The sequence below is a fragment of the Marmota flaviventris genome, chromosome 1 (genome assembly GCF_047511675.1).
Source record: "Marmota flaviventris isolate mMarFla1 chromosome 1, mMarFla1.hap1, whole genome shotgun sequence".
Classification (NCBI taxonomy): Eukaryota; Metazoa; Chordata; class Mammalia; order Rodentia; family Sciuridae; genus Marmota; species Marmota flaviventris.
The window spans coordinates 116,302,606-116,328,883 of NC_092498.1; the positions used below are offsets into that span (position 1 = coordinate 116,302,606).

Sequence of the window (26,278 nt, forward strand, 5' to 3'; positions counted from 1 at the left end):
ACAGCCACGGCAACGTCACTGGTTGCTATTTCACCTGCAGCTTGGCGGCTGTGCAAACTAGCAGGGGACAGTGATATGCTCGGAAGTCCCTTTGGCATTAAGTGAAGACTTGAGGCCACGCTCTGTATTCAGAACATGAGGTTTCAGATCCACATGGCATCTGCTACACTGCTGCCCAGCACGGGCATCTTTATTGGGAGAGTTGGAGGTGACAGCTCTCCAAGTAGCCAGGACCAGCCCAGGACTGCAAGACTTTCTAGAATTAGGCACTGAAGCCGGGCACAGTGGCGCACGATCCAGCGGCTCGGGAGGCTGAGGCAGGAGGATCGTGAGTTCAAAGCCAGCCTCAGCCACAGCGAAGCCCTAAGCCACTCAGTGAGACCCTGTCTCTAAATAAAACACAGAATAAGGCTAGGATGTGGCTCAGGGGTCGAGGTCCCCTGAGTTCAATCCCCGATACCAGAAATTAATTAATTAATTAATCTATCAAAATAAGGGGTTCAAAGTCCGTAACTTGTAGGAGCAAAATCTCCTAACGTGGCTCTAACATGGACAGGGGTGCGTATGGGCGTTCATCCTGCAAGTTTTAGAAAATGCAAACAAACTTGGGGGAAGATAAAGCAAGTCCTCCAGTGTTGGAATGTGTTTTGGGTTTGGTTGGGTTTGGTTTCTTTTTTGGTGACACAGGTCTTCCTGGACAGAGGTGTCTGGTCCCTCCCACGGGTAACCAGAGCTGGCTGCCGGCACTCTCGGGCTCCCTTCCGGGGCCGCACCACACCTGCAGCAGGAGAGCAGCCCCTGCTCCCCCTGCCAGGAGGAGGCGAAGGAGGTGACAGCAGCCCTGGGTCAGGCTCTGCTACTGGGCCGTGTGCCCTTGACCTTGAGAGCAGGGTCCTCCCAGGGACAGAAGGTGACACGCCAAGGTCTGAGGTTTGGCCACTCCGGCTGCAGCACAACCAGCCTTGCCGAGGGAAAGACCAGGAAGGAGGGTCACTTTGCAGATGAGGGGTGAGACTCAGTGCAGCCTGCCTGTGGGTGGCGGGTGGCCTGTGGGTGGCTGGTGGCCGGTGGCTGGCAAGTATTGGGCCATCTACAGGCTCCTAGTGCAAAGCTAGGCAAACAAAACCTCCCCTGCTCCCTGGGCTGCCATGGAGGTGGGATGGGGCCAAGATGGGCAGCCAGATGGGCAGCTGTGGTAAGGACAGCTGAGATGGCCGGGCAGCGCCTGGGAAGATGACGCTTTGGCCACCCGCAGGGTGGACGGCCTGGGGAACGGCGGGCTCTTTCACCGAGTGCTGACCCGCAGCCTGTGGCAGGAAGCACGCTATCCTCTGAGGAAGGACAGAGGTGCTGACCTTGACCTTGGGTGGCCTCCCAACCCTTACCCTCTACATCTGCCTCTTGGAGCTCCTTCTGTGGAGTGGCCCCCCTTGTCTGCAGGAGCTCAGCTCACACTGTGTCCCCAGCACTGTCCTCCCTGACTCTCGTCCACGATGTCCTTCAGCTCCCGCAACCCCACGGGCGGGCACTGGGTAGACACCTCGAATCCATCGGTCAAGAATGACCACCTGTTGGTCATTTACTGTTCATCCTAATGGAACTCGGTCACCGTGCACATGAGGGGGTTGGAACTCACTGGGCGACAGCTTCCCCCAGATCACTGTCTGCCACGTGCCCTGGCCTGGGGCTCGGCAAGCTGCACCAGATGGACTCAGGGGTGACAAGGAGACTCGTGGGGTAGCTCCCGCCTGTCCCCATCCCAGCAGGCCAGCCACACCTCCAGCCCCTGAGGCCTGTGGGTCCCCCTGAAGCCACGGCCCCAGGCCCACTGCAGACCTGAGGCTCCCCGAGGTGACACCCCCCTGCTGTGTCCAGCCCCAACTGGTCCCAGCCCATTACCTCTCGGCATCGCTGTCGCTGGACGCCACCTCCTCCAGGGCCGCCTGCAGGTCGGCGATCCTCCGGATGGACGTCTCCAGGTCTGACTGCAGGGTCTGCCTCACGGCTGCGAGCTCCTCCACGTACTTCTCCTGGGGACACAGACCATAGTCCACGCTGAGCTACCCACTCCTGAGTCCTCACGGAGCCCGCGCCGGAGCCGAATACCAGAGGAGCCTGTGGGACCCCGAGGACGCTCCATGTCGGACAGAGGGGGTGGGATTTGGGGACCTCCAGCACAGCCAGGGACGGACCTGGTGCAGCAGGTTGGGGAAAGGGCGCATAGGGACGGTGTCCTTGCCACTCTGTCCCCTGGACGCCCCCACCTTTCTGTCCTCAGCAGCAGCAAAAGCCAAGATGGAAAACCCAGCAGCAGACCCACGGGGCTGGCACTTATGGAGGGCCTCCTGTGGCCAGCACGGCGTGCGGTGCTCCTGCCCTCACGCCCCCAACCTGCATGTGGTCATGATTATGGCTCCCATTTTACAGATGGCAACCGAGGCCTGAGGATGTGAAGCCTTAATTTGAGCATGGTCATCTCTTAGTGCTCATTCTGCTGCTCAGTACTCCCTGTCGCAGACCTACTCAGATTCTGTTCTGACTCTGGAGAATCTCTGATTGCCGCGGGCAGCCCGTTTCTTCCCGCTCTCTTAATGCCGTGACCTTGCCCTCACTGGGGACATTTGCCAATGTCACAACTTGGGTGCTGCTGGCACTGAGTGAGTAAAGGGCAGGGGGAACTGTGTGGCCCAATTGTCCCCAGCGCTGGGCCTGCCCCCGGGCTAGACCCAGAATCCAGGTTCTGGAAGCGAATCCCGACGGGGACAAATCAAAAGGGAGGCAAAGCTCTGAGCCCCCAGAGGTGGGAGCGGTGCTGTGGACGAGGGAGGGGCTGAGAGGCGCCGTCCCCAGCCACTGGCCAAGGTGAGAGAAGTCACCACGGGTCCCTACGATGCCAGGAGTCAGACTTTAACGCGAGTCCTGAGGATCGCGGTGGTGGGAAAGGCTCTGGGAAACCAGGTGAAGCCACAGAACAGAGGACAACACGCCAACCCAGGCCACCAGGCAGCCGTGCACAGTGACAAGGTGCCAAGCTCACTTTGCACTGTTGTTAAAGGGACCCTGCCTGATGATGGGGGGAGGGTTTGCCGTCAGATCTCACTGCGGTTCCCAGCTCCCGGGGAACCCCCTGGCTGTGTGACTGGAAGCAGCTCGCCGCCCTCTCTGGGCCTGGAATCTATTTTTTTCTGCTTTGATGAGGAACCTGAGGCCAGAAGGGTCACTGGGGCAGGTGAGGAGCAGAGCTGAGATCTGAACACCACCCTCCTGGCTCTCAGGCTCTGCGACGCCCCAGAGGAGGCCGGGAGGACGGGGCTGCTCCCTGTTACAGGGACACACTCAGCCCTCCCTCCTTGGCAGGTTGCTGGTCCGTCCTTGTTATTGTGACGTCAAGTGACTGTGGGTCTTTTCTAATTCTGGAGAGAGAGGAAGAGGCTGTTGGCAAAGGCTGGGCAAGTCCCAGGGCCAAGCCCGGCTGAGGAGAAGAGCGGGGCTGGGCTGGAAGCAGAGGCGGCCTGAGGAGGGGTGGCCGTCCCTTCCCAGCCCTGCTCGGGTGCACTGTGCCCCTGTCAGCATCACGCAGTAGCCTCAAATGTCTGAAGTTCAACCCTGAGGGAGTCTCCTGGTAAGTGGACAAGAGGGACAGAGACGAGTGCTCTGTTGCTCAATGCTGTGTGACCTTCAGCAAGTGACTCAACCTCTCTGACCCTCTGTTGTCTCATTGGTAAAAGGAGGGTGGCAATCATCCCTCCTTCAAAGGGCTCTTTGGGGAGTAAATGGACTTGGTCCAGTGGGAAGGCTCAGTGAATGGTGGCATCTGTATCATTCAGTTCTCAGAGGAGGGTAAGGAGACTGGAAGGGGACATACTGTCCTTACGTCATGGAGGAGACTTGCTAAGGTCACACAGCAGTAATGAGCCTGGAGTGCAGGACTCCAGCTCCAGAGCCCTGCAGAGAGAAGACCGGGGTGACAAGCAAGGGTGGCCAGGGGCATGAATCCACTGGACGGAGGGGGAGGCCAGCAGCAGGGGAGCCATCCATAGACCAGGGGACAGGGACCCGGGACCTGCCACTAGCGCCCACCCTCCACGCGGCCCATCTGCTGGGGCCGCATCAGACTCTGTGGGACGCACAAGGAGCGGCCTGGGAGCCCAGCCGCTGTGGCCAGCAACCAGCAGATCCCCCGGCTTCCCTGGACACCCAGCGGAGGCTGCTGAGGGCAGAGCCGAGTCACTAAGAACAGGACGCAGCGGCCTCCCTGGGGCAGACGGAGCAAGGCCCCACCAAGACCCCCGAGACCGGGGAGGAGGACACAGGAGAGGGGCCACGTGGGAGCACCCCGTCCTTCTTCACCCCTGCACAACGGGCCGTGGACCCCGGCGGGCTGGCCACCACCAACATGATGCTCAGGGCCCACAGCAGAGGCCCACAGACGGACAGGTGCCCAGAGGAACAGGAGCCTGCGTGTGGTGGTCCGGACGCTGTCACAGACACGCGGCCCCCGTACAGGCTGGTGGGGTCACAGATCCGTCCATCCCGGGAACGTTCACTGAGCCCCTACTGTGGGCCGGCTCTGGTCTAGGCCCAGCCGCTGCACCCTTCTGATGGCACGGGGCTTCCTTTGCTGCGGGGACCTGATCTACCCTGACCCTGGGGCGTCTGGTGCGTAGCAGGCACCCGGCTAGGACGGGGATGGACGAACAGACAGACACTCGCTGATGCGTGACCCGGAACGCACATGCCCCGAGCCCAGGCTGCTCCCCCAGAAGCACGAGGCATCGAGGTGGCCGCGCGGGAAGCGTTTTGTATGATAATTAATGACTGCAATTAAGCCGTCTCCTCTCACGATGTTCAATTAGGTTAATATTTAGAGCCGTTGTTTGTTTGTCTCTCTGCCCTGAGCCTGTCCATCTCCGAGGCCCGCTGCCGTCTGCAAGTGCAGGACTCTCCCAGGTCAGTGTCGGTCCCCTACCCCGCCGGGCTCTCCAGGCTCATGTCACCCAGGCCGCGATATTTACCCTACAGATCAATGGATCTCAGAGACGCTCGGCCCCTGGTGGAAATGCACTGTTATTTTTTTCTGATTCATTAAAGATGAGCAGAGCCTCCTGGTCAGGCCTGGGCAGTGGCCAGGGCTCACAGACTGCGACAGCCCCAGCGTCCGGCACCTGCCTTAATAAACAGGAAGCATGTATTGATCAGCATCTGTGTGATCGGCCATTGGCCATCCCCCTCCTTCACCTCGAGAACCACAGACCTGGATTTGCACCGTCTAAAGTACCAGGCTGCTCCCCGCCCCCCGCGAACCTTGATCACAACACATCGAGTCTGTCCTCTTGCTTAATAAAGGAGCGAACGTGCACAATGAATGTCGTAGAGCTCACAAATGAATGAATGTGCCCATTTATACTCCTCCCATCCACAGGGGCTCTGCTACACGGTTAAAATATCTCATCTCACTTCATGGTTATGAGGGCCCTTAGAGCCAGGTACTAGGGAGAGAAAAAGTGACTGGGGGTCTTTGCAAAAAGTCGGTGGCAATGGTGACTTCTCTCGGAGAGACCACGAGATTCTCACTTTCCCCTTCTTCATTTCTCCAGAAATTCTGCAGAGGATGTGAATCCGCTTTATCATCAGAGTCAAACCCACAGAGCCTCGTTCCTCTCTCACACCAGGGCGCACGATCCCCGCGTCCACCTGCTCCGTGTCGAGAGGCATCTGGGTCCCTCACTGTGCCCATCCACAGAGGAGCAGGCTGAGGCTCAGGGGCTAGGCCACTGCCTCTAGCTGCCCCTGCTCCCTCCGGGGATGCCCGCGTCTCTGGAGGTGCGGGAGTCGTGCCAGAAAGCAAGGTCCTAAGGAACTGTCACTCTTCCTTCAAATTGTCCCAGGGCCACCTGCCTGGGAGAAAAGAGGCTGCTGGGGAAAATCGGGGGCCCCACGGATGGTGTCCTGGTAGGGGCCCCGAAGCCACCGCAGTGGAACGCATGAGAACCAGGACACAGCGTCAGTCCCACTGGGGAAAGGGAGGAGCTGGGGGGCTCAGAGAACCCTAAAGGTCTGCACAGATCCTCTTAGTAAGACTGGAACAGCCCGACTCCCGGCAGGAGCAAAGATGGGGCCAGTGGTCATCGCTGTCTGAGGTCTTTTGCCCATAATCGTCCTGCCAACTCATTGTTTTATTCTATTTTTATGATCTTATAATAGACACAGAGAGCCTCGTCAAAGATCCTGGTGGAGTCCGTTTTCAGCTGCTATAATAGAACACCTGGGGCAGGGTGATTTATATGGAAAAGAAGTTTCTTTTGGCTCAGGGTCTAGAAGTTGGCAAGCACAGCACAGCATCCGCTTGGCTTCTGGTGACGCCATGAGCTGTTCGACATGTGGCAGAAAGATGGAAAAGCAGAAGGGGAGAGGACATGTGTGGCAGAGCAGCCCAGGTTCAACAGAGCAAGGGCAGGGGCCAGGTGCTTTGTGACAACCCCCTATGTATTTATTTATTTATTTGTACCAGGATGGAACCCAGGAGTGCTTCACCCCTGAGCCACATCCCCAGCCCTTTTCTTATTTTTTGACAGGGTCTTGCTAAGTTGCTTAGCACCTGTGTAAATTGCTGAGGCTGGCCTCTAAGTTGCAATCCTCCTGTTTTAGCCTCCTGAGTCACTGGGATTACAGGTGCATGCCACCACATCCAGCCTGACAACCTACCCTTAAGGTAAACAATAAGGTCCCCCCAAATGTATAGTTCATTCCCACAAGAAAATCCATCAATCACCCATCGCTTCTGACAGGTCTCATCCCTCTCAGCACCAGACCTGGGCACCCACCCTCCATATGAGTTTTGGCGGGGACAAGCCAGATTTAAACCTTGGCAGAGCCCAAAGACACACAGCCAGAGGGCGGCAGGGTCAGGTCAAGCCTTTGCATTTTCCACAGCCCCTTCCCTCGTCACCATGGCCGCTGTGTTGAGCCAGTCCCTGCTCAGACCAGGTCGCCCGGGGTCAGAGGCTCTTCTCTGAACTGCCAAGGTGGGTACCTGAACCTGCGCTGCCTCTGTGCCAGCCTCGACCGGAACCCCCCACGCCGACGGCCTGGCATGAGCCCCATCCTCCTGGGAATGCCTTCCAAATCCTCAAAGAAGAGAAAGACGGCCCCCACTTACTAGGGTCCAACTCAGGACTTTTTGACCTTATGACGAGCCAGACCCACACAATGCCAGGGAACTGTGCTCCACGTTTGAATTTGGATCTTTTCCAAAATATGCTCTCTCCTGACGCTGGCCAGCATCCGAGAACGGCAGCTCCCCGGGAGCCCCACTGTCACAAGGGGACGGCCAGCGCCCTCCAGCAGGCTGATGAGTGACCGGGTCAGGGGGAAGGTGTACTTGGCGACTTTTTGACTCACGGTTTTTTGACTTACAGTGGGAGAATAGGGATGGGACCCCAACATTAAGTCAAGAAACACCTGTTTTTGCTGGCTGTTTGGGGGCTTCATTTCTCCTTGATGAGGATGCTGAGAAACCAGGTGACGTCATCACATTGACAAGCTGACCCCGAACTTGGCAGGAAGGGGGGTCGGAAGAGATGCGCACCGTTGGCTTTAGAATGACCCATGGGGATTGCGAAGGCCACCAACCCTTTCTCATTTCCAGTTCCTCTCCAGTCAAGATGACAGCATTATTCCCTGACAACAGGTCACAGCAAGGAACAGGGGGAGCCACGTGAAGGTGCCCGCAGCCGGCGTGCCTAACTCAGAGGCCGATCTCAGTCCACAGAGAACGTTCCCATGTCCCTCCTCCTAAGCAAAATCGGAAACTATGACACGGACAGGAATCGTATCATGAGGACGACCTCATTTCTCCAGAAAATGAAGTCTGGGAATCTCACACGGGGTCCTCGGAGCTGAAAGGATTTTACATCCTGCCCAAGAGCCAGGATAGGTCAGGAGAACAGGAGCCTAGGGGATTCAGCGCAGGAGCTTCATTGCCAGCGGATGGAGGAACAGGGCTCCAGGAAGTGCCTTTGTCAAAAGCAGTGGGTCTTCTTCACTCAGGCCGCAGATGCCCCGGGGACCACGGGGTGAGGCTCGCCGTCTCTGCCTTCACCTGGCACCTGGCTGTGATCGTCTTACCCTGTGGCCTGCCCAGCTGCCCACGTGGACATGCTAGTCCTTTAGGGAGCTCCCTCCCAGCTCTAGCAACATGGGGTCTATGAGCCCCCAGCTGACCTGGCCTCTCTCGTCCCCCATCAAGACGAGACAACACTTGCAGGAACCTTAACACTCAGCTTTTTACAGCATCCTGTCGAAGAGCCCGCAGCTGTGCCCAGAGGGCCTCCGACCTTGTCCTGCACCATCCACAGACAGCTGGACCCACAAGGAGACTCCTTTACACCATGGCTGCCTTCCAGGGCGGGATCTCTCAGACACCCCCACAATGTCACTTCCCGCCAAGGTCCAGCAGAGCAGAGGAGGGATGAGAGGAACCTGGGCAGGAACAGGTAAACCAGGGGCACAGAGCATGGAGCACCCGCGATCCCGCCAGGTCCCTTCTGGAGGATGCACGGTGACGTCCCAGTTTGGAAACGTTCGTCACACTGTTCACTGAGAAGATCTGCGCACCTTCCGTGTGTTATCTGAAGGAAAACATCATGAGACTTCCAGAATTTTAATTTTCAAGCACCATACAATCCCTACCCCGTATTCATTACCGATTCCTGCCTAACAAATTACTTCCACACCCAGAGCTCTGAGATAGCAAATATTTATCCTCTCTGATGGTTTTCTTTTCTTTTTTCTTTTTTTTTGGTACTGGGGATTGAACTCAGGGGCCCTCGACCACTGAGCCCCATCCCCAGCCCTATTTTGTGTTTTATTTAGAGACAGGGTCTCACTGAGTTGCTCAGGGCCTCACTTTTGCTGAGGCTGGCTTTGAACTCACATCCTCCTGCCTCAGCCTCCCAAGTTGCTGGGATGACAGGCACGCATCCCGCGCCCAGCCTCTCTCGCTGTTTCCTAGGTTGGGAATCCGGCAGTATCTTAGTTGAGTGGTTCTGGTTGAACAGAGCCCTCTCAAGGATGTCGGCTCAGGAACGTGGAATAGTGTGACCCCCGTCATGGCGAAAGGTGTCATGATCCTGGGTTATCCAGGTGGGCCCTGTATACAATCACAAGGGTCCTTACAGGAGGGAGGTGGAGGGCCTATGGTGGTGTTAACACAGATGGAGAAACACAGCCAGGAGCCAAAGGCCTGCTGCCTCTGGAACCTGGAAGAGGCAAGGAAAGGGTAGTCCCCTGGGGCCTCCAGAAGCTTACGCCTTGATTCTTAACCCCCCAGGACACATTTGAGACTCCTGACCTCTGTGACTGTGGAAGAATTCTGTTATTTTCAGATCCTGTGCGACTACTTGTTACAGCAGCAGTAGGAAACTCATACAGGATCCCTGGTGATGATGTCAGATTGTGGCCTCACTTGAGTGAGGTTGGGGGAGTCTCTTTTTTAGAGAGACCATGGTTGTTGTCTGGGGGGCTCAGTTCTGCCTCGGGGGACCTCCATGGGGCTGCTTGAGCATACTTGTGACATGGCCGATAGTTTTCCCCAGAGCCAGGGATCCAAGAGAGAACCCGGCAGAAGTCAGATGTCTGTTCTACAAGCCAACCTCAGAAAGGACATGCCATTCTGCCCACATGATCTACAGGTCACCCAGACCAGCCTGGATGGGATCTGAGAGATCCTGGGAACCCCATCAAACATCCATTCTTCACATTTAGACCCTCGTTACATAAAGGAAAAACCCCATAGCACCCTGAACGTTTCTCCATTTCTAGGAACACATTTCTGGTTGCACTATGTTCTCAGATAAGACAGGTTAAAATCCCATCCCTCCTTCATACCTCAGGACAGAACTGCATTTGGTCTTCACAGAGGTAATTAAGTTAAAAAGGTACCTAGTCCAATATGATCGTGATCCTTAGTGGAAGGGGTAATTTTGACACTAAGGTATAGGTAGAGAGAGGACCATGTGAGAAACAATGTTACATGGAGATTGGGGTTGGAGTGCTCTATCTGCAAGCCGAGGAACACAGAGATTGCTGGCAAACCACCAGAGGCCAGGTGTCAGCCATGGCCAGGGATGTTTCTTCTCCTGAGCTTTCAAATGGAGCTGACCTGGCTGCCATCTTGATTTTTTGGACTTCCGGCCTCCACAACTGGAAGACAATACATTTCTGCTATTTTAAGTCATCCAGTTTGTGGCACTTTGTTATAGCACCTGTAGAAAACTAAGACAATAGCACATGCTCTTTTCTGTATCTTCGAAAATCCTTTATTTTACTATACTTTTTTCCTAATAGAGTCCACAAAGTGGGATTAAACATTAAAAACCTTAAAATTCACCCCAAAGTCAGGTACCTGGGGACAACCACTCTCGATGTATATACTGGAGTATTTCTATCTGGCGTCCATTCCTGCTAATGGTTTTCTACTAAAGGCAGCATGCAGTTACCCCTGCAGACAAGCAGGCACCCTGTACCACCCAACTCCCTGCCTCCTTAGGTTGAGGCAAAAGGAAGAGCTGGGGGCTGCGGGCATCTGCAGGCCATCTTTCCTCTCTCTTAGATTTCAAGCTGATTATTTAAAAATGCCCCCAGCTGCTGCCTGAAGGCCTTTATAGCTTCCTGGATCGTTGGCAGGGAGGGACTGCAGTTCTTTAAGACCTAGATGGCAAACATCTTGTCAACAGCCAGTCAGAGCAGTCCTCTCATCCTCCAGGGAATCTAGGCACCTGGGGCCCAAACTGAGGTTCAAGGCAGGCAGCCAAGAACGAGAACTCCCCCCCCCACCATGACTGGGGTGCTCAGCCACTGAGCTCCACCCCCAGCCCTTTTTATTTTTATTTTGAAACAGGGTCTCATTAAATTGCTGAGGCTGGCCTTGAACTTGTGATCCTCCTGCCTCAGCCTCCCAAGTAGATGGGGTTACAGGTGTGTGCCATTGCACCCCACTCTTTTCACCCACTTTTTTGAGGGGGATGTACTGGGGTTGAACTCTGGGGCACTTGACTCCTGAGCCCCATCCCCAGCCCTATTTTGTATTTTATTTAGAGACAAGGTCTCCCTGAGTTGCTTAGCACCTCACTATTGCTGAGGCTGGCTTTGAACTCACGATCCTCCTGCCTCAGCCTCCTGAATGGCTGATGGTGAGGAGGACTCTTTGTACTTGATTCTTGGGGTCTCAAGTGTCCCCTGCTGGGTGGGGAGGCAAGGAGGGCACAGCCTCTTGAGGACCCTCACCTGGAAGAAGAATGTGGCTGAGGGTTTTCAGGCCATTAATGGGGGACAGGAGGGGACTTCAAGACACTAGTGAATGACTGTCCTGGGCCTTTGAGTCACAGGGTTTACAAAGTCAACCCAGCACCTCTATCACTTCCCTTAGGACTCGAAGTATTCCCAGTTCAAAATCCCCTCCCGCCTACGATTTCTGCTTTGAATCTTCAGAACGGGGAAAGGGGACGCTGCTGCTGGCCTCCAACCTTCTCAGAGGTGACACACCGCAGGCAGGGGCCTCCAGAAGTCCCCGCTGCACCGAGACACCCTGACCAGGGGTGCCCTCCAACCCCCTTGGCCCCGGCCGCCCACAGTCACCCACCCACTCGCCTCCTGATAACAGAGAAAGAAGGCCTTTCATTTTCCTGCTCAAACACAAAGATGACATGTCTGCGCCACCCAATTCTCCTGAGCAGGGAGTAATTATATCAATATAATTAAGTCTCAAATGTAAAAATGATCTGTACTACACACACCGACAGGACTTCCCACACCAGGGCCATTGTTCCAGCCGGTAATTACCAGGCCACCTTTGACACGTCTTATTTCAATTTAAATGGAAATGCAGTTTGCATTTCCCCTCGCCGCCCCGTGATGGGAGGAACAGGAGCAGGAGACTTGAAACTCCTCCAGTGGACGCTGGGTTTGAATCCAGAGAACATCGGCATGAGAACCATTATGACTGGTCCCCTCCGGGGGCCTCGGGGACTCCCTAGCATCAATACGTGGGGCTCGTCTCTGTTCCCTCATGAATTCGGCCTTCCTGACCACCACCGAGAGGCCCTCCACCAGCCTGCTCTCCAATCCCTAGGGCACAAGCACCCAAGGACCAATTTCCCATCTGACCACGACACTCCCCCCCGCTCAAAGCATCTGGTGGCTCCTCATTTCCGACAGTCCACACTCCGAAGCCAACTTCCAAGGTTCTTCTCTTTCCACTGCCCACGCCCTGTCCCCCACCTACCAGTAAATCCCAGTCTGCCAGCTCCCAAGCCTGCCTTGGGCTTCATGTCCTGCAGCTGTTGTCTGGAATGCCCTTTCCTGCCTGGCCCTTTGTCTCACTAGTGAACTCCTATCCATCCCACGAGACCCATTCCGTAATCGCCCTCTCTGGCTCCTTGCACAGAATTTGGCTCTTTTACTTCTGTGCCTCCAGATGTGTATGAACCGTGGGGATGAGCGTCTGTCCATTCAGTTGTAATTATTTTCCAATTTCCAGTCCCGTGTACACTGAGCTCCTTATGAAGAGGGCCCTACTCTGCCATATATCTCATGTGCCTTCAGCAATAGCTGGAACTTGACATTTCAGCTTTAAATTCTTCCAGATTCTTCTAAATCCACACGTGTACAGCGTACAGCCGGCCTTCCAAGTGTGGCCTCTGCTCACAGAGAGGCGGGCTCGCGACCCAGCTCCACGGCTTCCCGAGGGACCCCAGGCATGTCTTGCTTCCTGCCTGGCCCTCGGTTTTCTCCCCTGTGGGTGGGAGCAGTGACGGTGACCCTAGGCTGGGGAGGGTGGAGTCAGCGTGGAAAGATCTCGAGGCGCCACACAGAATGCAGCAAGTGCGCCCCAAACCAGCTCTCCTTCCCGTTCGGGAGCCCCTGGGTGGCAGCTTAAGAATGGGTGAGTTCGGGGGGCTCCTCGGTGGTGACACTTTCTCACTGTCACCCCTCTCCCCGGGGACTCTCCACTCAGGCACCTGGTGCACTCTGTCTCACTATTTTAGTGTCTCCACACAGTCCCCAAAGTCCTTCTTGTCCTTTCCGTACCCCAAACAAACCCACCCACGCGGTGTCCTGCTTCCCAGAATTGGTAAGACCAACCCTGCCGTGTGCCAGGCCCCGGCCACCATGGGCACCACAGCCCCCATGCCGGGGTCTCGTCCCAACCAACCCATCTGAAGTTGAAAATATCGTAAGCTGGGACCGCCTGGGGGACACCTAACCTAGGAACATCAGTGCCACAGTGTCCCCTGTGTCCTCTCCGGATCCCGGGGCCCCTGGGAGCTGAGCCTGCTGGGGGAGAGGACGGTGGTGCGAGTGGTGAGCCCGGGAAGCGTCCAGATTCAAAGTCCAAGACTTTGCTGGGTGGGCGGAGCCCTCGGGCATCGCACGGGCACGAGAAAGTGCAGTCGTAAGTTGGGGACAGTCCAAGTCTTGGACGCACCCCCAGGGGACCTGACGAGACACACCCGCACACACAGGGGTCTGGAAGCCTCCCCAGGGGGAGACCAGAACCTCCGTCTAGAAACCAGCGCCATCCGCCCTGAGGCCCGGCACCCCAGAGCTCCTCCTGGGGCCTGTCCCCCGACGCCACAGCAGGTCCACTCCTCGCCTCACGGTGAAGATCCAATGGCACGAGGCGTGTCACAGCCCGGCGTCCCGTGATGTGATCTCGGAGCCACGTTGGCATGGAGGCGCATCGCGTCCCCCCACGTGCCCGGGGTGATGCTGGTGTCTCCTGGCTCCAAGGTCACGGGGAGTGACGGTAGGCCACCCAGGTCTGGCAGGTACACGCCACCAGGTTTGGACAAGGAAGAAATCGCCTGAGGCTGTCCTCCTCAGACGGTATGTCCCTCGTTAAGGGACACATGACAACGTATCACACAGCCTCCTGCCTCTTTTCGTCACGACGGAGCCCCGGTCCTCCCCAGGCCTGGAGCAGAGATGCTGTCCACGGCTGAGAATGGGGTGGAGGTGGGCCGCCTCGGGGGACACCGCTGCTGAACAGCAGCAGGAACTGCAAAAGTCGCGGCCATCACAATGACCGGGAATGAGTGGTGACTTCTGGACTGGCTGGGCTTCCATCTGCGGAGTGAGAGGGTGTCGCGGAGTTTCCAGCTCCACCGCCACCTCTCCCCATCCTGGGAGTCCCACCCAAGACTGCAGAGCAGATGTTTTTGGAAGCGGAGGTTCTTATTGAGTCGTGGACACGTTTTAGTGGGATTGGCTCAAATGCCCACTAATTCCTCTCATTCAAGGACACTTAGTGGCTCCAGAGAGAGGCTTGGGGTATTTTTATTTCCTGGACCCAGTGATATTGAACCGGAGAGTGAGGTTTCTCCACCTTGATGTGACGGGCGCCTGGGACCAGATTGCCCTGTGCTGGGGGCGGCAGGGAGACCCGCCCCGGGCAGCTCAGAACGCCCAGAAGCACCCCTCGCCTCTGCCACCAGACCCCAGCAGCCCCCTCCTCTGAGGCCTGCTGACCCCCCAATGTCTCCGGATGCTCATGGGGCAAAACCACCGCAGCCGAGAGCCAGGCTAAAGGCGGAAGAGTAGATAGGGGACTGTATTTTAGAAACGACACACACTCTGGAGTCAGACAGATGTGAATTCCAATCCTGGACCAACCCTTCCTGCTGTGTGACCACATCTGCAGAATATAAACCTCCCCCTTCCGTGAAGAGGAGGGTCTGCAATAAGGAGAGGGCCAGGTGTGGTGACACACGCCTGTGATCCCAGAGGCTCGGGAGGCTGAGGCAGGAGGATCCCAAGTCAAAGCCAGCCTCAGCAATGGTGAGGCCCTAAGCAGCTCAGGGAGACCCTGTCTCTAAATAAAATACAGAATAGGGCTGGGGGTGGGGCTCAGTGGTCGGGTGCCCCTGGGTTCAATCACCAGTACCCCCCACCCAAAAGGAGACAGGACAATAGGGGACTGACTGTGCTCAGTGGGGTCCCTGGACTAGCAGCATCACGACACCTAGCCATCTGTTAGAAATGCAGACTCCCAGGCCTGGCCCGCAGCTCTGAGACAGAACCTGGATGACACCCAGGTGATCCGTGTGCAGGTGACGGTGGGGAATCACTGCAGCCTCCTGGTTAAGAGCAGAGGCTCTGGAGTCCAAGGGCTGATCACGCTCCCTGGTGCCCGTAATCGTCCTGGGCCACCTGGCCTTGGGCGAGTGACTTCACCTCTCGGGAGCCTCTATTTCTGACAGACAGAAGACAGTGCCTTGACCCCGAGGTTGAAAGTGCAGATTTAATTAGGGGGTGGCTGGCGGGCGCCTGCGCAGGGCTGAGCGCTCAGGGCACGTGCAGTCCCTGTGAGCTCTTGCATGGCTCTCGCCCCTCCTTCCAGGGGCCTCCTGGTCCAGGACATTAGGAGCCAGGCTCACGCAGTGGGACATAAAGACGTCGAAGCCACCTCCATGCACTTCTGTGATCTTCTTCTTGATGGAGTCTTACATTAGAACAGCCACTTGGCCACTCACGGTCCATTTATCCATTTATTGACTCAGCGGGGAAGAAAAACAACTGCTCGCGGTGCGCGCTCTCCCTCCTTCCCCACATCTCAAGGTTATGGCCCAGCGCGCGTGCCTTTTCGATGAACAGCCTCATCAAATTCGCCTCGCAGCTGGGGCCCGCAGGCGGGCTCACGCGGTTTATCAATCCTGCCCTCCCCATGCTCAGGAGCACTTCCCAGGCCTGATGGAGGAGGGTCTGGCTCACGGGGCTGACCAGCGGTCTGGATTCGCACGGCCTCTGATTATTTTCCTTTAGCTCTGGGATACGGCTCTTCTACTCCCCCTGTGCCAGGGACCGCTTTAACTACCACTTCTATGGGACCCCCCTTTCCCCTTATGGACTCTCTGGAGGACAGAGGCCATCCTGGGAGAGACAGAGTCTGAATCAGCAAAACTGGCCTTAAGCTGATTCCCACGTTTGAATAGGACCCTTTGGAAGAACTGGGGACAGGTCTTTGCATTCCCCACGCAAACGCAAGTGCTTGGTGGGAACCATTTTGGTTTTATGTTTCGACAGGATATACCATAGTCCATGGGTCAAATCTGGCCTGCAGCCTGCTTTGATAAAGTTTTATTGGAACACAACTACTCATTTATGCATTACCTATGGCTACTTTCAAGCTTTAACAACAGAGTTCAGAGGTTGAGAGACTGGAAATATTTACTACCTTGTGCTTTGTAGAAAAAAATTACTGATCCCTATTCCAAAATTCTAAAGTTCTAAATTCTGCAGCAATGAGCATTTACCATTCTAAAAAGTATAGATTTCAGCCGGGTGCGGTGACTCATGCCTATAATCCCAATGGCTCAGGAGGCTGAGGCAGGAGGATCGTGAGTTCAAAGTCAGCCTCAACAAAAGTGAGGTGCATAGCAACTCAGTGAGACCCTGTCTCTAAATAAGTACAAAATAGGGCTGGGGACGGGGCTCAGTGGTCGGTGCCCCTGGGTTCAGTCCCCAGTACTGCCCTGCCTTGCAATAAAGAAAGTATGGATTTCAACATTCCATACTTCTTTTCGGTTGAGCCACAGGAAATCAACTAAATCCAACTGTACTTGACCTACATAAACATCAGATTCATAGCACTCAGCTTAAGAGTTTACTACTTTGTGTGTCTAAGTGATTAAGATTCTCTCGTTCCTAATATTTCTTGGTTTGGATATTCTAAGGCCTTATAGGTCAAAATTCTAGGATGGGATCATCCCAACTGCTAAGACTCCATGGTCTGAATCCTGAGCAGCCGTGTGGACAACCAGGAGATGCTGCTGTGGGACGGGAGGGAAAGGCATGGAAGTTAATTGGCACAAGGAAATGAGTTTAGCTCATGAATTAATTTTTTTTTAATGCAGATTGTTGGTACCCGATGGGAAAATGAATGAAATACAACTAGGAGACAATGTTTCCATCCCTGCCACCCCTAGACTATGGTACAAGTGGGATGTGACCCAAAGGAGCTGAGGGACCAAATAAGGCTGTGTTGAGCAGGTATTGGTTGCTCCAGAAACAGGCTACCCGCTTTAGGACCCTGATACCATGAAACGGGAGCAAAGAAGGAACCAGAAATGAGGGGCATGTGGCGTAGCGAGCTCCGCCCTGGGGAGAAGTCTGGGAGGGAACTGCCAGTAAGCCAGGAACAAAGGGGAAGAATGTGGACCAGACTCATGACTGTGCCTGCCCGAGACTGTGCCTGCAATCCAATATGGTGGCCACCTGTGGCTGTGGAGCACCTGGTGTGTGGTCAGTGCCAATGAGCGACTGAATTCCAATTTTTTTTTTCATTTTATTCTGTTTCAATTTTAAAAATCCCTGTGAGGACAATGGCTACCACATCAGAAAACACCAGCCTCGGGTATTCACATACGGTATAGTGAGATGCGAGAGAATCTAGGGAGACCCTGGTGTCTGGCCCGTTTTGTCTGCTCCAACCATGCCCCTAGGGGAGAAGACTGGAAAGACTCCAAGCCAAGAGCCATTCCAAAACGGATTACCATTCTATGTTCTAAAGACCCAAAGGAAAGATGTGGCCAGGAAAAACTACCAATTGATACTGACAGTGGTCACGTCCCCACCTCCTTTTTGAGAGGAAGTTTTCAGTGTCACATATGCAAAGGTGTCATGGAGTCACTCCACAGGCAGTAGCTACTCGAACACTGACTGGGTGTAGGGTCCACGTAGGGATCCTGCAGTGGAAGAGTCCAGAAGAGAGCAACAACTGGCATAATAGGAAATAGGGCCGTTGAGGAGAACCACACAGCAGCACACAGTCACATCAGTCATCCAGAGACAGGAGGCACAGCCAAATGGCATAATAAACTCTGTGCTTAAGATCTGGTTGGGAGGAGAGCCTGCCACACCTTCCTCAGCCCTGGCCTCTTCACCTGTGACACAGTCATTATGAAACACCTGCATCAGGTGCATATGAAGCAGCTGAGGGTCTTGTTATAATGATGGTTGTGGCTCAAAGGTGTGGGCAGGGGTCTGAGATTCTGCATTTCCAAAGCAGGTGGCCAGCCTGTGAATACATTTGGAAAAGCAAAGTCATAAGCCACAGGGGATCTGGGAGAACTCAGTGACTTGAGGCCTAAAATATGCTTAGACCCGGCATAAATGATAGGCTGTTTTATAAACAACAACAACTAAATAAATCCAAGCTACACATAACCCAGTTTAAAGTCAGCCTCCAGGTGGCATCCATTACAGAAGCAAACAAACCACAGATTTACAAATCAGGATCCTGTTTGCACTTAGGAAAAACAATAGTCATTTTCCCCTGCTCTGGTTAAATGAATCCGGCTAAAATGCACACTTATTTCTTAGATTGGCTGTGCAGTGCCCTTGGCTTGCAGACACAGGTCTTGAAGTTTGTCCCCAGCATTAAACCACATAGAAACTACTTTCTCTAATAACCAACAATAACTAGCCATGGGAGGGAGTGCATATAAAATCTGAATGTGAGCACTCGGGGTTTTGCAACCAGCTCCCCACCTTTGCAATGAAAATAAAATAGACGGAACCAGTCAAGACGTCTTGGTGTGAGAAAGTGCTGGCAGGAGCTGACAACCAAGGACCTTCCTTGAGAAACTCCCAGCTCCTTGACTTTCAAATGAGCTCCCCAAAGATCTGCATCACTGAACTGTAACCATAGCTGGGCCAGCAGGAAGCGCACAGCTGTCGATATCTGCTTTCTTCCCTGTGGTTTTTGGCAGGGGTGAGGGGGTGGGGACAGGGAGAGTTATCATAAATTGACCATTTATATGTGCCAGACACGGCTTTCATCTCCTGACTACCTCACAGCCCATTTTACAGATGAGGTAACCGAGACTCAGAGAGGACGGGCGACTTGTCCAGGACTGCAATTTCTCTTGGTAGAGCAGGAACAGGCAAACTACGGTCTCTGGGCCAAATCCAGTCTGTGTTCTGTTTGTCGATAAAGTTTTATTGGAACACGACATCCTCATTCATCCATGGACCGTCAATGGTGGCTTTTGTGCTACAATAGCAGATCTGAGTAGTTATGACTGATTCTCTCTCCCATCTCACAATCCAAACCGCCTGCTACCCAGCCCTTTATGGAAAGTACCTGTAACAGAACAGCCAATTGCTACCTGCACCCACCCACACAGGCTCTCGGGAAGAAGGAAAGCCATCTCCTGTTCTTTTGTTTGCAGAGAAGTGACATCAGTTCCTTTTCTCCTCACTCAACACGCAATTAGCTCACAGAGGCAGGAGCCCCAAGGAGTCTCTGAATGTTTGTTTAGAAGCCTCTCTCCAGAAGACGCTTTTTGTCTCCAAACCACTGCCAAACTTTAATAAAGCACGGCCACGTCATCTCCCACCAAAGCAAACAGAAACCGAGCTCTGCCGCCCAGCTGGGTGGATGTCAGCTGCGGGCCCCTGCAGAGTGCCTCAACGAGGACAGATGTAGCTTGTTTGGGCCTTTTTTTTTTTTTCCATTTGAGAACTCTGCCGAGGGAAGATGAGGGTGCCGTTGGGGAGATGAATGTGTTGGTTCTAATTATCCGAGTGGGTAGCAGAGGTGACATGTGGCAGGATGGGCTCCGAGTCACTTACCTGGAACTCAGCCAAGCAGGCCTGAGGAAAGGGCAGAATTCCAGCGAAGATGAAGCTCAGGATGCTGAGCACAAAGAAAGAGGCACCTATGAGGCCCCAGGCCACAGGGCAGGGGACGTGGCGTTTGGGGACGTAATTCCCAGAATTCTCAATCTGGTCCAGGCTGTTCCGACACTCGGAGTTTGCCTGCCCTTGACAGGCTCTAGCGTGCTCTCTGGTCTCACTCTTGAGGTGATGGTGATGATGATGATGATGATGGCAATGACAGTGATGATGGTGATAAAGGTGGTCGTGATGGTGGAGTGATGATTTTATGATGGTACTGGTAGTGATGGTGATGAACGGGAGGTAACGATGGTGGTGATGACGTTAATGATGGTGATGGTGCTGGGGGTGGTGGTGATGGTGGTGATGAGGGCAATGGTCATGATGATAGGGGTGGTGATGGGGGTGGTGAGGTGATGGTATGATGACAATGATCATAGTGATGGGGTGGTGATGGCGATGGTGGTCATGGTGATGGTGATGTTGATGGGGTGGTGAAGGTGATGGTGATGGTGGTGGTGATATTGATGGGGTGGCGATGGTGATGGGGGTGGTGATGCTGATGATGATGGCAATGGTCATTGTGATGGTGATGTGATGGGGATGGTGATGACGATAGTCATGGTGATGGGAGTGATGATGGCAATGGCAATGGTGATGGTGCTGGGGTGGTGATGTGATGGTTATGGTGATGGAGATGGCAATGATGATGATGTTGGTGGTCATGGTGATGGTGATGTTGATGGGGTGGTGATGGTGATAACAATGGCGATGGTGATGGTGGTGGGGATGAGACGGTGAAGGTGATGGCAGTGAGATGGCAATGGTGATGGTGTTGGTGGCCCTGGTGGTGGGGTGGTGATGCTTTTCATGATGGTGATGACGGTGACGTGGGGGTGACAATGGTGATGACGATGAGTACTGGCTTACTCTGTTCAAGGCACTGCCATAAGCAATTAGACACACGAGCTCACTCCATCTTCCCCGCGGTGACAGTCCCCATCTCATCTGGTGGAGGGAGCCTGGGAAGACCAGGGCCTTGGCAGAGTCCAGGCAAGCAGGTGCTGGAGCTGGGGCTGCTCCCACCTCTGTCCAGCTCTTCTCTCTGGGGCTTTCGAAGCCTCCGTGGCTCAGCTGGGCTCCAGAGGAAGCTACGTGAACTGTTTTTCCCTCACGGGATGGACTTTGTGGGCCACCAGCCTCTGTCTTAACACTCACTTGTGTCACTTCCTTGTGAAAGCAGCCGTGAGAAACGTGTAAATGGCTGCAGCCTTTTTCCAATAAAACTTTATTCAAAAACACACAGAAAATAGGAGGCCGGGCAGATCTGACATGGGACCCAGCAGTTTGTGGTGAGGCTTCAGGGGCCATGCGGGAGAGCAGGGGAGACCTGTGGGAGGTCTGCTTCTAATTAGCGGAGACCTGCACCAGCTACGGATATGGAGGAGGCTCTGGAGGACAACTGTGCTCATCATTGTACCCCCCAGGGACACCAGGGAGGGGACAGGCGATGGTCGACAGCTGTGCCGTTATAGATAGGTAGAAGATAATCCCTGCTGTCCTGCTGCAAGGCGGGATGGCCAGCACTAGCACATAGTATATTTCAAAATAATGAAAACAGAAGATTTAAAATATTCTCAGCACAAAGAAATGCCAAATACCTGAAGGGCTGGCTATTCTAATTAACCTGATTCGGTCACTCCACAGTGTCTGTGTATCCAATCATCAAACTGTACCCTATAGACATGTGCACTTATCATGCCAGTTAACAATAAAATAAAACCTAGGAATGAATGAATGAATGGTCACGTCTAAAAAAAACAAACACAAAAAAACCCCCAAAACTCAACCAATCACAACTTGGTGATTTCTGGATGATTCCTCACTACCTTCCGGGACAGGGGAGGGGATGTCCGCTGGCCCTCTGAACCATCTCTCTGGGTTGAAGGGGACACGTCTGCAGTCCAGCTGAGGGGTGGAGAATGGACCTGGAATGGCCTGGAAGGATCTAGAGGGCCGTGGTGACCCCTGGAGGTGAGGACCTCCCAGCCCACAGCTGCATGCCCAGAGGGGGTCCCAACCAGTCTGAGCTGAGAGAGCCTCGGAGGTGGGAAAGAGACATGGACCCATCAAGTCTGTAATTCTGTGCCTCTGCGCCTAGGTCTCCGGGTGCAGGGGTGGGCTTGCTCCGTGGCTGTCACCCTCTGAGACGCAACCCAAGCTCTCAGCACCATGACTGCTAGCTCTGGCCTGGTCCAGGGTCTCAACAGGAAGAACGTCGGAGGTCACCTGGTCCAATGCACAGATAGAGGTGAGTCCAGCAGGGACGGGGCGTGCCCACAGTCATGCAGTGAGGGACAGCAGGAGTGGTCAGGTCCCAGTCAAGGGCAGCTGCTTCTACTAGGTGACACTTTCCCTTCAGGAGCAGTGAGGGGTGGGGCCCCCTGTCCTCCTTTCCCTTTCTCTGGTCCACCCCACTGAAGAGACAGCCCACCTCCTGTGATGGGCTGGCAACTGTCGGATGCTGGCTCTGTGGGGTCGGTAGGGGGCCATGTGCCAATGTCCACGTGATACGATCCCACATCGGCTGACGTCAATGGGCAACGTGATGTCACTGCACAGAGCAGGCAAGAATCGGGCACACCAGCCCGGAAGAGCTGGGACAAGTTGACCCCGGCACACGGGATTCAGCCTGTTGACATCACAACAGTCCCATTGAGAAGGCCACCAGGGGCCACCAGGGGCCACAGGCTCATTCATGACATGAACCAGTGGATTCCCTTCAGTAGAAGCCATTTTTAATTCTTGATCACTTAAGGACAAAAAGAGTCACAGTGTGGACACATTTGCCATCTTTCCCATGCACTTCCAATTCCACACCACCCTTGGTGAGGCCATGTCGCTTTCCCATGGGTTGGTCTGTCCTCAGTTCTGAGGTCCCCTTCCGCCTCCTCCTCATTTACGCTCAGCCAAACCACACAGCACCCAGAGGAGAGGAATGACCTTTGAAACTGAATCACAGTTTGCAAGACCCCGAGTCTACCCTTCCCCTGGACCACCATCTTCTCCAGATGCCGAGCCGTGAGCCTGGACCTCCTTCCCGGGCCTCCCTGACGGGCGACTAAGCGGAGCATCGACGCGTGGGAACAATCTGAATCGGCTGTACTTGAATAATCTAAAGTACACCTGCAGAACCCAATCAATGGTTCCCGCCCTCCTTTCTTTTATTTTAGTAATTAACATTGTGGAGTTAAGTCGCTCTAATTTCCAGCCAGTCTGAAGTGACAAAAGTTCAATGCATGCTGTCCCTGGGGACGCGATGAGTATCTGCTCCCGTGTTTGCCGTCTTGGGACTTGCCGCATTATTTGTAATTGGTATTAGCAACTTTAAATTCTGATTAATTGCTCAAGTGGCTGTTTCCAATGCAGAAACAAAACCACCAGAGGAGAAGTAATAGACCCAATTACCCTAGGTAGGCTGTCGGTAATAGATTTTTATTATCGGGATAGCTCATCTCGGAGGCAGACGCAGAGAGACCTGTTTCATTAGGCGGTGACACCTCTTGAATTGAGACGAGCAGGTTCACCGGGATGAAGATGGGGTGGGGGGATTCAGATTCAGAAACACGCTCAGGGCTGGCAGCACCGGGTCCTGAGCCCCTCCTAGGACCAAGTGTCTTGGCACAGAAACCTTTCGGGGGGTCAGGCCGGCAATGCAGAGACCATGGGGCCTGGAGGAAGTGGGGTGATGTGAATACCCAGGGGCTCCCTGGCCAGCCCTGGAGCACGCGGGAGGCCGTCAAGGTTGGGGAGCTAGAATAGCCTGTGAGCACCAAGTTTACCAACGTGGGGGCCACGTTGGATCACACTGAGATAACGGGCCGGTAATGAGGAGAGCTATCTTCGTGTCAGGAGAGTCATAAGATGTGTTATTTACACCCAGCTTGTGGCCCCAAATGCCCTCCATATGGAATGACTTTTTAAATACTTCACTTCCCAGACAATATCATTCATCTCTGTGTGCTCAAGTTCATGGTCGTTAGCAGGAGGGAAACATCCACCGAGAGCACGTTGGGAAATGAACTCCGGGACTCTGGGTGGGGGAGTGTCCTGGGGCTAGTCGTGGGAGGGGGCTGGGTGCCCATCCAGGGTGGGAAGAAGCATGCGTAGGTCTTTAGGTGCAAAAATAAAAAATTAAAATAAAAATAAAAAAAACAAAAAAACTTAAACAAATTGAAAGAACAAACAGAATCTGGCTTGGGATTCCCTCAGCACCACATAAAAAAAATAAAAGATATTAAAAAAAAAAAAAGACAATGAACAAAGAGACTTGATTCCAGAACCTGAACTTTCTCTCCGTCCACTCCACCAGTGGCCTCTGAACGAGGTCATGGGGACCCTGCCCCAGGGAGACTCCAAGCCAGCACTAAGCTGGAGGAGGTCATAGAAGCAGAGAGAGCTCATTATTCAACTTTCAAGAATTTTGCAAGCTTGTTGTTAAACACAGCTATTATCAAAGATTAAATGACAGAAAATGACCATTGCACAAACCGTATTTTAAAAAAAAGCGCTGTACTCATGCTTCCTGATCATTTTACCAGCATTTGACTGTTGCGTATGTTTTTGGAGTTCACCGTGTGAATTTTATCCTTACGGCGGGAACGGTCTATATGGGTGAGCCACTGCACCTGCCTTCCTGCCTTTGCATCCAGTGACGTCATCTAGGTTAGCCTGAGATCCACCCTAGTGTGGGGGGAGGGATTTACACCACAGGCATCGGCAAACACCGGGAGCCAGGAGTCCTCATGCTCTGGAGAGCCTGTTGCTGAGAATGCACCAGCATAGCTCTGCCCCCACTGTTTTCCGGTGGCCTGGTGGGGTCCTCTCCAGTCCACATTCACCTTTTGAACCCACTGATGGGTTCTATTTTTCTTTCAAAGGAAATCAAGCACTATAGAGCGGGGCTGAGATCCCTCGGAACTATCCCCTTGTCTGATTCAGATCTCACATTTTTTTTCATTTTTCCCCCTTTAAAGGTGGAAAATATACCCCAAAGTAACAGCAAATAAATAATTCATGGGCCATATATAATTGATGCCGGGTTTAACAGAAGGAGAGCCGTAAGTGGTTGTCTATTAACTATTTATGAGTTTGCCTGGGCGGCTGACAAGCCACGCTCGGCAAGGAGATCACACCCGTGCTCCCATGTTTTATTTAAACATTATTAAAAGTACACAGCCTGCAGAGAGGCCTTCAATTCCACCCAGAATGAGATTCCGCTGTGAAGTCGTCCTGGGTCTCAGGAAGGCTGGGCTGGGCTTTGCTAGGAATGCTGCTGTCATTGCTCTGTGTATGTCGGGGTGGACTTTCAGCCCCCTCGCTGACTGTCGGGTGACCCTGGATTCACTGCTTCCCCTCCCTGAGCCTCAGTTTAATCATCTGTGAAACGGGCAATACCATAGCTGTGCCTTAAGAGTTCCTAGGAGGATTAGAGGCCAGTGGTTCTTAGCAGGAGGTGATTTTGCCCCTTGGGACTTTTGCCATTTGGAGACATTTTGGATGTGGATGACCGGGGCAGAAGAGCTATCTGCATCTAGGAGACAGGGATGCTGATAAATATCTCAGTGTGCCCAGAAGAGTGTCCAACAACAGAGAATTATCTGATCCCAAACATCAATAATGCCAAGGCCAAGAAAATCTAGGTTGCAGAATCAAGTGATATCAATTGTATGGTTAGTTTTTTAAAGTACTTGAGTGAGTAAAGATCATATGCCTAAAATGTCTGAGTCAGCGAGATTTGAGTAGGTCAGACCTGGGTTCAAATTCTGACTCTGACACTCAGTGGGAATGCAACTGTGGAGATGCTGCTTGGCCTTCTGGCTTTTAGTCATCTCATTGGTAAAATAGGGATAATCACCTCCAAGGATGAGAATCATGTAAAATACTTAGCTCCTTGCCCGGCATACAGTAAGTGGTAAACAAATGCCACCACTTGTTGTCATCATCACTGTCAGCTCCACGCGCACCGTGTGGGGTGTGCGAGTGGAGCGGGTGCCCTTACCATCAAGTCTGGGTGGAAGGAAAAGGTCACAGAGAACGAGTTCATTCAGTCTCCACAGACATGCAACAAGACAGCTGTGTGGCGCCCTGTGCTTTACAGGTGGGGAAACCGACGTTCTCCAATACGAGGGCCGCTATCTGAGGTCTCAGGCTCCAAGCTCAATGTTTTTCCTACTATCCCATAGTGGGTTCAGTAGGGTCCCCATAAAATCCATATTCCCTGGGAACCACAGAACGGGACATTTCTGGAAACAGGAGCCATCAGTTAAGATGAGGCCATACAGGGCTTAGGGTGGGACCTGAATCCAATGACTGGAGGCCTCACAAAAAGAGGAGGGACGCTCAGGGACACAGAGTGGGGGAGAAGGACATATTAGGACATCTCTCCCGTCTCTGCCGGGAGAGATGCAGCCACCAGCCAAGCAGCGTGGAGCCACTAGGAGTTGGGAGAGAAGGGAGGAGTCTCCCTTAGAGCCTTCATAGGGGGCGTGGCCCTGAGGACACCTTGGTTTCAGACTTCCAGTCCCCCCAACTGGGG

General features: G+C 53.8%; 1 protein-coding gene across 1 annotated transcript in view; it reads right to left on the reverse strand.

Annotated features, from left to right (window-relative positions):
- The window catches only part of Myo18b (myosin XVIIIB), a 201,599-nt gene that overhangs the window by 23,376 nt on the left and 151,945 nt on the right, over window positions 1-26,278 (reverse strand). The window contains exon 39 of the mRNA XM_027955886.2: window positions 1,900-2,030. Within this exon, the coding sequence (XP_027811687.2) occupies window positions 1,900-2,030 (131 nt within the window). The remainder of the gene's footprint in view (window positions 1-1,899; window positions 2,031-26,278) is intronic.